Source organism: Balaenoptera physalus (assembly GCF_965194825.1).
Source record: "Balaenoptera physalus genome assembly, chromosome: 6".
In the NCBI taxonomy this organism is placed as follows: domain Eukaryota; kingdom Metazoa; phylum Chordata; class Mammalia; order Artiodactyla; family Balaenopteridae; genus Balaenoptera; species Balaenoptera physalus.
The window spans coordinates 117,847,226-117,860,782 of record NC_138885.1 but is presented as its reverse complement, the minus strand read 5'-3'; the positions used below and the strand labels follow the sequence as shown (position 1 = coordinate 117,860,782).

General features: G+C 41.0%; 1 protein-coding gene across 2 annotated transcripts in view; it reads left to right on the top strand.

Moving 5' to 3' along the window:
• Window positions 1–12,875, top strand: part of LOC309663062 (cyclin-Y-like protein 1) — a 34,342-nt gene extending 21,467 nt beyond the window's left edge. The window contains exons 6-10 of one of the 2 annotated variants that reach the window (XM_082466372.1): window positions 1,822–1,873; window positions 2,846–2,965; window positions 6,790–6,956; window positions 10,238–10,400; window positions 11,956–12,875. In XM_082466372.1, coding sequence (XP_082322498.1) covers window positions 1,822–1,873; window positions 2,846–2,965; window positions 6,790–6,956; window positions 10,238–10,400; window positions 11,956–12,072 — 619 coding nt within the window. In that variant the 3' untranslated portion in view covers window positions 12,073–12,875. The remainder of the gene's footprint in view (window positions 1–1,821; window positions 1,874–2,845; window positions 2,966–6,789; window positions 6,957–10,237; window positions 10,401–11,955) is intronic. The other variant, XM_082466373.1, reaches the window with a different exon arrangement.
• Window positions 12,876–13,557: the final 682 nt, after the last annotated feature.

Sequence of the window (13,557 nt, the reverse complement as noted above, 5' to 3'; positions counted from 1 at the left end):
CCTCTACTCACTAGATGCCAGTAGCACCTTCTTCCCTCCACATTACGACAACCAAAACTGTCTCCAGCCATGGCCAGAAGTCCCCTGGGGGACGAAATCACCCCTGATTGGGAACCCCAGTGTTCAACATAAATCATTTTTTTTAATGAAAAATAACTATTTTCCACAACAAAAAATATTGAGAGAAAAGTATCTCCTCAATAGAAGACAGCTGATTCTCATATCTATTCTGTCTTCAGTCATTTGTTTTGAAGAAACAATATGAAGAAGATCCAGCCGCTTGCAGATATATAGTTGGAAAAAGGTGTATTTTTAAAGCCTTCAGATAATTTGGTATATTCTTTGATACTGTACCAAAAGTCTGCATGTGCTAGTTTCTTAAATTAGTTAAAATGGAATTCTAAATCATATCAATGAACTTGTAATAAATACTATGTTAAATTAATACCCATTGATCTGTCATGCATACTGAGTAGATCTTTTTACCTGTACCTGACTTTATAATATTATACATTGGTCATTTGGAAAGTATTGGTTCACATTTCTTTAGACAGTGTCAAAAACTCACTTTTGTTAGTATCACCACCAGTCTTACCAGAAAAGTCTTTTAAGTGTTGAGAAGTTGTCAAGTTCACAATCGAAGGTAGAAGTTTTCCAAAACTCCTGATATTTTTAGCTTGATGGCTTGAATTTTATCATTGGCAACAAATAACTTTAGAGTTATTTTCCTTGAAGTGACAGGCTCACTTTGTTCATTTTTGAAAGAATGACTGTGTCAGTTGTACATTCAAATAACGATGGTGTTCGATGAAAAAAGTGTTTCAAATAAAGATGGTGTTCTATGAAAAAAATGACTTACCGCCAAGTCACAAGTGCTTTTCCTTAACACAGCCATATTTCAGTATGTAAAAGTGCTTAATGCATACTTTCCACTTATTCAGAATATTAAAAAGAAGGACCAAGGTTTAAGAACACTATTAATTTTTACTCTTTTATCAAGGATGTTCTTCAAGCAGATTTTTTAACTGCAAGTGGCAGTGAATAATTGAATGACTTCTAATTCAGTTTGGTACCACTGCCTTGATTCATGCTCAGAAACCAGCAGTTTTACCCACTTTTGCTTTTATACATCCATAGCAAATGTCACACAATGTGAAGGGCAGGTAGTGTCTTAGTATTCTTATAAAAGCAGTTTTGACCTCTTGGGCCTCCTGAAGGAGGGGATAGGGGAGAATCCCAGAGGCCTGCAGACCACATTTAGAGAACCGCTGTTCAAATGAGCGCAGTGTATTAGTGTGGTGAAATTTTAAATTAAAAAGCCTGGTTTCTTTTAAAATAAAAAGACAATTACATTTTTAACTCAAACTATTTAAAAGAGACAAGAAGAAATACACAATAAGGATATAAAGAACTAAAGAGAAAAAAACGGGAAAAAACCATGAATCTCATATTCACATTGATTGAAGTGAGAAGAATTTATTGCCCACCACCACTGCTTCATAAAATGTTCTTGCATATTCCAGTGTGAGGTTAGAGGGGTGAAAATATATTGGTTTACTAGCATTGCCTGTTAGGGAGGGTCAGTGCTTATAGAGGCAACTCTGGCTGGTTGTTGTAGAAAAGGTTTCACAGAACTTGATGTGCTGAGTAAAAATAGGTCAGGAAACCTTTCTAAGGGTGGAATCCAGGAGAAGAATTTATAAAACTGTTTGCTTCGTTGAAGGTTAAGCTTCCTCTACCCCTCTCTCTACTCCTAGCCGATATTTTACTAAGATAGTAAGTCCTGAATTAATTTTTTAAATGCACATTCTTATTTTATAGAGTTGCAGATAGATCCTTGGATATTTTTGATGAGAGATTACATCCACTCACAGTAAGTGTCAGTTTTATTGAAGTGGTATTTTTCTCTTATACAGTTGTGTTTATTTCATGCTGATTTGCTTTGAAATTAATTACTAGAAGAAAATTACTTCCTCCAGCTCGAAGTCAAATTCATCTTCCTTTAAGTCTTCTTCCCCACGCCATGTTGTGTCTAGTCATTTTCCCGAAGACGTGTTGTATAAGGGGTTGATGGATATGAACCGAGTTGCACTTTGTGTGAATAGTGAGCAGGTAAGTAAACATACCCAAGTAACAGAAAATGTATCTTTTTAAAGGATGATGTTCCATAGCATCAAACAATATAAATATTTGTAAATAAACCTAATATGATAAGGCCTCTAAGAAGAAAATTAGAAAACTGTTTACATTTTAAACGAATTAAAATGACAAAGTTTTAAAATTCACTTCTCCGGGTGCTCTGTGGCCACACGTGGCTGGCGACTGCTGTACAGGACAGCACATTCTTAGAGCCTTATGGTTACAGGACACTGGAAATGTGTTTTCAAAGTTGACTACAGAAAAGTATGACATATGGTGATCAGCAAGACTTTTGAGCCTAAAAGTATTGGGTTGGCCAAAAAGTTTGTTTGGTTAGTGAATATATTGTTCAATAAAATGCTTGGTGAAAATGAAAACTGTGTCTTTTATTTTTACTTAAAACCAAATGAACTTTTTGGCCAACCCAATAGTTTACATTTGGTTAGAATTCTGTGGGGAGGAACGTGGAAATACATAAATTTTCTGCGGTTGTGCCTGTATTTTTCTTTAATGAATGGTGGTGAGTACTGGATCACTGTGGTATTTTAGGATCCCATTGTTTAGATTTAAAAGACTACAAGACATGTCACCCAATCAGAATTATTTTAAGGGGCACGTGGGCCCAAGTGTGAAGACTGCTATCTTAAGGGTACTTTTAAGTATTTTTCTTCCGTGGATACTTAAATTGCATTTTTTCTCCCTTCAGCGAGAAAAGATTCCAGAGGAATACTTCGAGCATGATCCTGAACACAAATTCATTTACGGATTTGTTCATACTCTTTCTAGTGCCGCACAGCTAACTGCTGAAGGTGCAGTAGTAACTTTGGTAAGATATTTTTTCTTTCATAAAGCATCTGTAGAAATTTCTGTCTTGTACACATGGTATGGTCCTGTTTTTCCCAAATGAAAGTAGGTTCCTGAAACGATCATTAGAACTTTATTAAGAGAAACCTATCAAAAGAAAGTAAAGTATACACATTTGAGCTTTAATCATCATTATGATTTAAAACGTTGCCATTGCTTTTCTCATCACAAAACAATTGCTATTAAAGGCAGCAGGAGAGATTTCTGGTTTCTCCTTCCACACCTGAGGGGACACACGCACGCACAGTGCACACACGCACACACAGACGACGCGTGTGGTGGTGGTGGGGCGGGGCAATCACTGAGCGCTCTGGTCCACAGGCAGAAACAGGTTCCGGGCAGTTTGAAGCTGAGTCCCAGACTGCACTGCCTAGGCAGTTCTGATGTGTGTCCTGACTGAGAACTACTGCCCTCAGTTCTCTGTTCCTTGGATAATGGATAATGGTGTTAACCATCCCTGCTGTCCTCTTACTGCCTGCATGTGAAGTTGCCCAGGACTAGGGTGCCAGTAGGACTTCAGAAGGCTTTACTCTAGTTAGCCTGCTAAGCTACAGCTGTGTAAGGACCTTTTTGTCATCCATTCCTAATTCCTATGGTAAGATTTTATCATTTGAATAATAAATCATATTCAAGTGAGAGGTAGTTGGGATTGTTTTACTCCTCCCTATAGCAAACCTGTAGGGGGGAAAGTCAGCTGCGTGGTCTGCAGGGAAGGAATACTTAGGCCACTCACTGCCTGCTCCTATCAAGGCAGAATTTAGGACAGGAGGCTTGTCCTTTTGAAAAGAGACCCCTCAGTGGGTACTGGATCAGACACAGGCCTTTTCTTGGCGCTACAGGCCACTTGGAGTGCTTAGCACATGCTTGAGAGAGGCAGGAATGGTGCTTGCATATGGAGAGCTAGGAAATGCAGGAAGGAGAGTATTTGGGTTGGAAGAGGGGCATTTCTTTGTAGCCAAGTTAAGCTTGATGTACCTGCGAGACAGCAGAATGGCAGTGTCTAGTAATCATTTGAATATATGGGATTGGAGCATGAATCTGAGCTAGAGGGAGGGAATTAAGTGTAGCTGTTCAAATGCAGAGAAAGTATGTAAAATAAAAAGTGGGTAGAAGATAGATCCTACTAGAGACTGTCAGCACTTAAGGGACAGATCCCCAGAGGAGTGGCTACAGTGGTAGGAAACCCAGCAGAGAACCCTAAGAGACACCAGGAGAGGTTCAAGAAGGAGAGTATGGTCCAAACGCTAAATGCTACCAAGAAGTTGCTCATGTCATAAATACCATGTCACTGAATACCTACTCTGTGTCACTTTTCTACATGTGGGGGGTGGAGGAGAGAACAAGTTGGATAAATAAAGTTCTCGCCTTTATGGAGCAAGTGTGGAAGACGTAAATTTTTTTTTTTTTTTTTTTTTTATCGGAGTACAGTTGATTTACAGTGTTGTGTTAGTTTCAGGTGTATAGCAAAGTATAAGTGTTTTTTTTTAATGAGTGTTTTTTAAAAGATGACTATTTCAAGTGGTGGTAAAAACCATGAAGAGAAAGCAAGGTAAAGGGATAAAGTGATTAGAGGGGCTTACTAGAAAGCTCAGGAAGAGCCTCTTTAAAGAGGTAATGTTTGAACCCAGGACCTGGCTGAACTGAGGAAGATCAGGTACGCTGGCATTACGGGCAGAGGGGACAAGTGCAAGGCTCTGAGACAGGAACTTGTTCTGTGTGTTCAAGGAAAAGCAAGGTGGCCATTGTGATCCGAGCGGGGAATGAGGGAAAGAGCATAGGTGATGAGGTCACGGAAGGACAAGGCCGTACCGCACAGGGCCTCGTAACTTGCAGGCCACGGGAAGAAGGTATTTGTTTGATGGGAAGCCTCTGGCAGATCTGGAGCAGGCGCATAAAGTACTCTTAATTTAAGAGGCTCTCCTGGCTGCTTTGGGGAGAACAGACTGTAGTCTGTTGGGAGGCAGAGAAGTTAGGCAGTGGCAGCGATACAAGTCAGAAGTGACAGACAGAAAAGCGGTCAGGGTACCAGTGAAGGTAGAGATAACAAGAAGTCCTAACAGATTGGAGCAGGATACACTCAAGTGCAGGTTTTTGGTCTCAGCGACTGGGCGTGTGGCAGTGCTCTTTCATTTATGAGGGAAGGCCTGGGGAGTGGAGCTCTGGGACGAAGAGCTCTGGGTTGTTTGTGTGAAGGCACCGGTGACCACGGCAAGAGTAGTCTCTGTAGAGTGGTAGCAGCAGGAGGCTGACTGAAGTGGGTTAAGGAGAGGATGGGAGATGAGGAGCTGGCCTCAGGCCTGAGGACGCCGTCTAGGGGCAGTGGGGGACAGGCTGGGGACATGGAAGCATTCACACTGGAGGAAGCCTCTGACAGAGAGGGAGAAGTTGTTCAAAAGGAGACTAACTGTGGGCACAGTGCTCTGCAGAAGTGAGGTGGGATCAACTTCATTCATAGGAGAGTTAGCTTCAGTGAAAAGAAAGAAATCTCGCTTCCTCCGAGACAGGAGGGCAAGTGGGATAAATGAATATCAGCACGTGTACCAAGTTTGCCAGTACAAAGGTGAGAGGAAGTTGAGAGATTGCCAGTGTCGTTTCAGTGCCTCTGATGAGTCCCATAAAGTAGAGAGTTGAACCTTGCGGGGAGAGTCGTTCTTAGGGTACTAGAGAGTGCTGAGTTCTTTGGGGAATGGGAGCCGAATTTCACTAAGAACATATAATCTCAATACCCGTGTTTGAAAACACAGTAGAGTTTGGAGGGCATGGGCGAATCTGAGCTGTCAATCTGATAACCCTTCAGAGAGTAAACAGACTCTTTCAAACTGGACATTTTTCTTTTTGTCAAATGGCATATACACTCTTCTACAGAGGTAACAACAAATCACAGCTTACCTCTCTAATCTTTGCTCAGCTGTTAACTCCATCCAGTTCTTTGTAGGGTAGACATTTGATACATGTAAAAGAAACCGTGAAATCATCTCACAAACCGGCAGGTTTAGAGGAGCCCCAGGGATACAGACACAGGCAGGTCTTCCCACCTTAAAACCAAAAGAATTGACTAAGCTGCAGATTATGTAAGACAGAAATGAATAATGAAATGATAATGGAGATGTGAAAAATTGGGGCTATGAAAAGGACTACCCTTTGTATGCATGTGTGTTCCTTCAAAAGGCACTAAAATATGGGAATACTTGACAGTTGTAAAGCCCCTTTGTACTGCCTGTCCTGCTGTGCCACGCAGCAGCCACTGGGAGGCTCTCTTGACCACCAGTTTTTATCTTCAAGTTCATGCCACAAAAGGACTGGTGACTGACTCTGAAGAGAAGGTAAAGATGTGCTCAGTCTTACCAGAATTTTACACACTCAAGCGTTATGTAAAATCGCCATGCAACCACCACCAGTCTTGTAGTTAACATTGCACGTGATAGGCACTCAAGCATTTACTGAACAGTTGAAGTCGACACTGGGCTGTATGTGCTGCCCTTGACAAGTGGGAAGGTAATAATACAATGCGTGTCTTTAGAATGCCCTTTGCTGAGATGTCCTTTCATTCCTGTGACCAAAATTGGGTTGGAAATTCACACGGGCAGAGTAGAAATATCAGACTCACAGAAATATCTGACTTACAACTGTGACCTGGCCTCTGGCCTTGGCTTGGCTGAGCAAAGTCTTTGTAGAACCTAGGAATAAAAGGGGTGTCAAAAAGAGATGAAATCTGTCATTCCTAACAATTCTTATCACAGCACTTAAACTGAACGAAAATCAAAGATCAGTGCTCTACTTTTGCAGGTTTACTTAGAAAGGCTTTTAACTTATGCTGAGATCGACATTTGCCCCACTAACTGGAAAAGAATTGTTTTGGGAGCCATTCTTCTTGCCTCCGAGTTTTGGGACGATCGGGCTGTATGGAATGTGGACGACTGCCAGATCCTCAAGGACGTTACAGTTGAGGACATGTGAGTTTGTAAGGTTACCGTGAACTTTCTAACCATTTTCCAATACCTCATTTGCTCTCATAAAGTTTACATTTTTAAGAAATGTTACATTTTAAGAAAGGTTACCTTGTGCAGAGAGCTGAAATAGACATAAAATTACAGCCTTCTTTCTATCTAGCTGTAGTATAACAATTTGTATTTCCCCTCATTCATTGGTAGGTCTTGATGTGTTATTGTTGTAATATTCTGCTTGAGAAATTGAAATTATTTTTCTGGTGGTTTTTGCCAAACATTTTACAAGCTCACTACCAGAGCAACATGGTACAGTAAGTAACTTGACAGCTTTCTTAAAGCTGTCTACCAGGTCCAGTCCATTTTTAAGGGGCACATGCCTGGTCTTTGAAGCAAGTGGCCACTGTTAAGGTCTTAGGGCCTCTAGACTACTGACAGGTTATAATTTCAACCTGAGTCACACATTGTGTATTTGCTTTTGCTGGTCTTTTTCTCCTTTTTATCTGAGGTTCTGTTGTTACAGAAACTATGATGTACAGGTAGCCACATATAAAGGTTTCAGATCCCTGTGTTCCTGTCTCCTCCCCTAAAGTCTGCTGAGCTAGGAAACACCTACCTCTCAGGTCGTCCGGGAAGCATCCCTGGGGCCTCACCCAGGGCACTCAGCAAACACAGCGGCACTTTGTGGGGCCTTGAGTTAACTAGGCAGGTTCTCCTCACAGATGGCACGCTCACATTGGCATGAAACGCCAGGCTTCCAATCTGGCTCTGGTGAAGGGCCCCAAGGGTGGGAAGCAGGATGAGCCAGAGAGGTAATTCCAGCAGACTCTCGAAGTGCCCGCTTGACAGTGAACCTGTCTTTGTGGGTGGCATTCAGGAAAATGTGAAAGGACACCTCTTGATTATATTGGACAGCAGAGGCCGATCAAGATGGCAGGCAGGGGCAAGAGTTTGTTTTTGTTACCTTTGCCCCTTACCCTAGATAATTCACAATTACCAAAGTGCATATTTACAGCTGAAGCGAGGAAAGCTGTGACTAAGAGAAGGGACCAGTGACTGTCAGTAGCTGTCAAAGTGGCTTTTGGTGAAAATGCCCACTTTGGTGATCATGTAAACCAGGTGGTCGTGGTGATATTGCTGGTAGCAATCTTAGCAAACAGTGGAACAGCAGATAATGAATTTGAAATGAATAGAAGTACTTTTGGAAGTTGCAGAAACTAAAGTGACGTTGACCAACACTATCATCAGTCTTTGAACTGGTCCCTTGAAGGAAGGAAAATTTGTAATCGTGAACACCATCCCTGCCATGATGGCAGCTGAAATTTTCTCAGAATCTGCAGCTGAGCTGACTGGGGCTCTGGTTCCAGGTACAACATCCGAGAACATGCAGGGAAACGTGTGGGTGTTCATAGACATTGAGCCCAGGAGCATTGGCGGCACTGTCCAGCTATGAAGAAACTAATTCTAAACAACGCTTTTCTGTGTAGAACGGAGAATCACCAGGAGTTATGTTTATAATAGGCTGCTTTTGTTTATGATCTTTGGGAGTTGGAAAGCATTACAACAAAGTGTTTAATACACATTTGTTTCATCCCTCTGCTGTTGACTACTATTTGTAATGGTCTCATTTTGAGTCTGAATTGAAAAATTGCTGTCTATCAGCTTTTCCTTAACACTTTCTAACATCTCTGTGTCTTGTTAAATATATATTTCCCTTCAAAAGAGTAAGTTAAACTGAGCAGCTGCTGTTCAGACAGTTTGCTGCGCCTGTAAGTGGTAGGCTCTTCAGCCACCTAGCCATTTACAAACAGCAAAAAACACAGAAGATGCATATTCTGTAGGCATAATGCTTTTCTTCAGTGATTAAAGCTCTATTAATAGACATGTTAATCCTATGAAGTACTGTATTTCCACACAATTAAAATGTATTAGTGGAGAAAATATAAAAGGGATAGTGAAGTGCATTTATTCCTGTAGTAAATTAAGTCCTGATTAGCTGATTATCAAAACATTATCTGATTTACATTTCTATAGACTTCTGGCCGTATGAACAGGAAATTAATTTTGGAAGTAGGTTCAGTTAGGTTTAAAGTTCAACAAATGAGAAACCTCATTTCTGCTCATACTCTGCTCTCCATACAGGAGAACATGGAGCATTTGTTGATTTATCCAATGGATAAAATATTAACACTTGAAAACCAAGAAACCAAATGTATTGTAAAATAAGCCACTTGCATGTTTGTTTGGGTATTTATCATTTTTATCTAATCAACTCTCTAAAGTGATTGCTGTGAAAAGTGGTAAGATTTACTCTAACTTTATATTTATTTACTTAAACATTTGGCAAGCAAATGGCTGGATATGGTCATATAGCAGAAGCCTGCTCCCAGCACTCTACTTTCCCACTTCATTGAATTCGCCCTCTGTGGGCGTGTGCAGTCTGTCCTGGCAAGGGGCGGTAGGTCTGAACATTCTGGGCTGCTCTCCTAACACCGGGGGCAACAACTGCTCTATCAGAGGTCGTATCGTAAAGTGGGTTTAGTCTAGCTGAGACATAATCTTACTGCCTTCCTAAGCTTAAAAAGTGCATCCTGTCCTGTCATGGTGACGACAACTCACCCTAGTAAGGTTTTAAGGTGAACAGAAACTTGCATTATGCCCTTTGACACAGCCCCATGCACGGGGTGGGGGTGGGGGTGGGGGGATTCCCTTTCCCATCGAATGTAGCTTATTTATTTATTTACTTGAGATGAATCCTTGTTGCCTCAAGAGTTTTCCCCCCTCAGAGATAATAGCAGTGGCTCTCGATGGATCCATTTGTTGCCGTGGTGATGTGCCCACTCCTTTTGTTGGCTCGTCTCTACTTCAGTAAGCCCCTGCCTGTCATCAGCCCGGTGAAAATGTCTGCAAGTTCTTCAGAGCTAATAAACAGCATACATCATTCCTTTCAACTGATCACTAGAGCGGGGCCTCGTGAGTGAGTGTGGAGCATGAATCGTACAGCTGCACTAATGGAACTCTGAAGAATGAGCCCCTGAGTCAGCAGCATGAGTGCATAAGAGGGCCATGACCTCTTCCCCCTTGTCCCAGACTCAAAGTGCTGGGACGCAGAAAGGACCACAAATAGCTGTACCTTGTTTGCACATTAGGGTATTAATCCAGCTGGGTAGCCATTATTGGTTTCAAAACAGTATTTAGAGCCATCCTAGTAGCTCAGAATGGTATTTTTGAAGATAGCCCAGTTGACTAAAATTGTCCTGTGTTGGTTTTGTCTTCTCCTCCTCCCCCAGGAATGAGATGGAAAGGCACTTCGTGGAGCTACTTCAGTTTAATATTAATGTTCCTTTCAGTGTGTATGCCAAATACTACTTTGACCTTCGCTCCTTAGCAGATGACAACAACCTGAATGTTCTATTCACTCCTCTTAGCAAAGAAAGAGCACAGAACTTAGAGGTAAGGCTGTGAAATCACTAACTGGGGTTTTCTGTCAGCCACCGAAGCCACACCTGTAGCTAAATTATATTAAGCAGTGATTAGGAAAATGGAAAGCTGTTAACAGTTTGAAGAGCTTATTGACCCGTTGGCATCATATTTCCTGTGTCTTTTATGGTTTATACAGGGATCCCACATTATAAAAAAAAAAATTGTCTCTTCTGTAACCATAATTCAGAATACTTTCAATCATATTTAATCTGTTCTTAATGGTTTTCCATTTGAACCTCTACACTTACATATAACCATACATGAATAATTTCTTAAAATTGTATCCCTAATCAGATGTACCTACAGAATCTACTTACCACTCTTAACTGTCTGTTTTTTTTTTAATAATTGATGTTTTGGACTATTTCTACTGTCTTGATATTTTTAATAAATAAATAAATGTATTTATTTATTTATGGCTGCATTGGGTCTTCGCTGCTGCACGCGGGCTTTCTCTAGCTGCGGCGGGCGGGGGCTGCTCTTCATTGCGGTGCGCAGGCTTCTCATTGCAGTGGCTGCCCTTGTTGCAGAGCACGGGCTCTAGAGCGCAGGGTCAGTAGTTGTGGCGCACGGGCTTAGTTGCTCCTCGGCATGTGGGATCTTCCCGGACCAGGGCCCAAATCCGTGTCCCCTGCATTGGCAGGCGGATTCTTAACCACTGCGCCAGCAGGGAATTCCCTCTTAACTGTTTTTTACTCAGCTTGCAGTTCGTGTGTGTGTGTGTGTGTGTATGTGTGTGTGTGTGTGTGTGTGTGTGTATCACAGTTCAGTCCCATGAGTTTATTAGACAAAGCATCCGTGGCTAACCTGAGAGACCTATACTTGGAAGGTATAATGTGGATTCAGATACTGGATGTAGAAAGTACATGAGTTTTTAATATAAATGGTAACGTACATGGAACAACGTAATACTTATGGCTTATGATTTTTGGTGGGTATACAGCAAAATTCACAACTGAAATGAACACATTTAAAATTGATACTTTCTGTGGTACCTTGGTGGTACTTTAGAATAAGATGTTTTTCTACCATAATTTATGTGCAAGTGAAATAGCACCTTTCAGCGCTTGTCATTAGACCTCTCCTACCTTCAGCACATACCTACCTGATTAAAATTTTCTTAGAGTATGTAATAACTAATGAAAACTGAAGAGAAGTTGAATAGCTGAGTAAACACTGATTTTGCCCAAGTGTATGTCCATTACGTTTAAGGATCACGTGTGTAGGTAACAGATGATATTGCTATTAGGAGCCTATCATTAGGAACCCAATTTTTAAGTAACTCTAAGTTATTAGGGCAAGTTACCCCTTGCCCCAGCAATCTAATCATAGCCCTTAAAGGTTATTACCTTAGGGAACTGTCAGTTAGTGTAGATATCAGCTATCCAAAGTAGCAGTAACTATGAACTTATCTAAACGAATGGAGATGTGTGGCTTATCAATGATGCTTTTTTTGTTTTTTTAAGGTCCGAACATTTTTTTCCCCCCTAATTATACCTATGTTCTACCTGATTGACTTTCCTAGGCCATTTCCAGATTGTGTGACGACAAATACAAAGACGTGTGTAGAGCTGCTATGAGAAGGTCTTTCAGCGCTGATCATTTCATTGGTATTCGGCGCTCCAATGCCATCCTCTCTTAAGGGAGAAGTGAGGGGTTGTAACATCATAAACCCCTCGAAACAAAGACTGGAGAAATATCACCTCTCCTGCTCAGAAACCAGCAAAGTTAGTATTTTCACCTTAAAGAAAGACATTGAATTCAAGAGACTCATGGACAAGCGAAGATTATGCTCATAGGAAAGAACGGGACCTCGTCAATGTAACACGCTCTTCTGTCCTTTTTATTGTAAACAGAGTTACAAAAACCACTCCAAAGCTAAAAGCTCCCAATCCACGCACAGATATCTGCTCCCAATCCACGCACAGATATCTGATAGCTGTGAGCTATGTGACGTTTTTTAATTAATAGTTTAAATTTTTAGACTTTAAAGACACTAGCTATATAACTTCTATGTTTTTCTTACCTCACTGTCCCATACTGCTGCATATTCCTTTAGAATCAGTGCAGTATTACCATCAAAAAATGGGACTCCAAAAAAAAAAAAAGTAAAAAAACAAAAAAAGAAAAAAAAACAAAAAAACAAAAAAAAAACAAAAAAGAAAAAAAAACAAAAAAAAACAAAAAAGAAAAAAAACACAAAAAAAAAAACAAAAAAAAAACATGGGACTCCTAACAACTCATAAAGCCAAACTTCCGGAACAGACTGTTGTAGCATCGTTAGGTTTTGCAGGGTTCTTCCTCCCTACTATATCATTGAAGCTGCTAGTCATTATTGGCAATCAATTTAAACCAAAAAGCTGCTGAATAACACATGTCATCCAAATTCTTTGCAGGCAGTACTTATTAGCATATTAGCATGTTTGCGATCATAAACAGAGAAAGTAGGTTATTTCCTTCTATTGGGTCCGTGCTGCATTTCTTGTTAACTATAATGGTGCTTCTGATTTTGTGATGATTTTCCTCTTTGTTATGTACTTGTGTTAAAGGATATTTTCATAATTCCAGCCAACATGGTGGTCCAGTAATTAACAAGCCGGTGATGAAATAGAAGGTGTCCCAAAAGTCTTAGAACAATTTTAAGCTTTAATATAGTGTGCTTGGATACTCCAGAACAGTGTCGCAGAAGTATAAATGCTAGACTGGCAAAACATCACTTGAAACTTTAATCGAATTTCTTCTAAACTCATTTACTTTTGTACATTTTAAACATTAAGCTTTTATTTTTTTATTTTTTATTTTTTTAAATGAATTAATTTATTTAATGGCGTGTTGGGTCGTTTCTGTGTGAGGGCTTTCTCTAGTTGTGGCAAGCGGGGGCCACTCTTCATCGCGGTGCGCGGGCCTCTCACTGTCGCAGGCTCTCTTGTTGGGGACACAGGTTCGAGCCCTGGCTTGGGAAGGCCCGTGAGCCACAATTACTGAGCCTGCGCGTCTGGAGCCTGTGCTCCGCAACAAGAGAGGCCGCGATAATGAGAGGCCCGCGCACCGCGATGAAGAGTGGCCCCCGCTTGCCACAACTAGAGAAAGCCCTCGCACAGAAACGAAGACCCAACACAGCCATAAA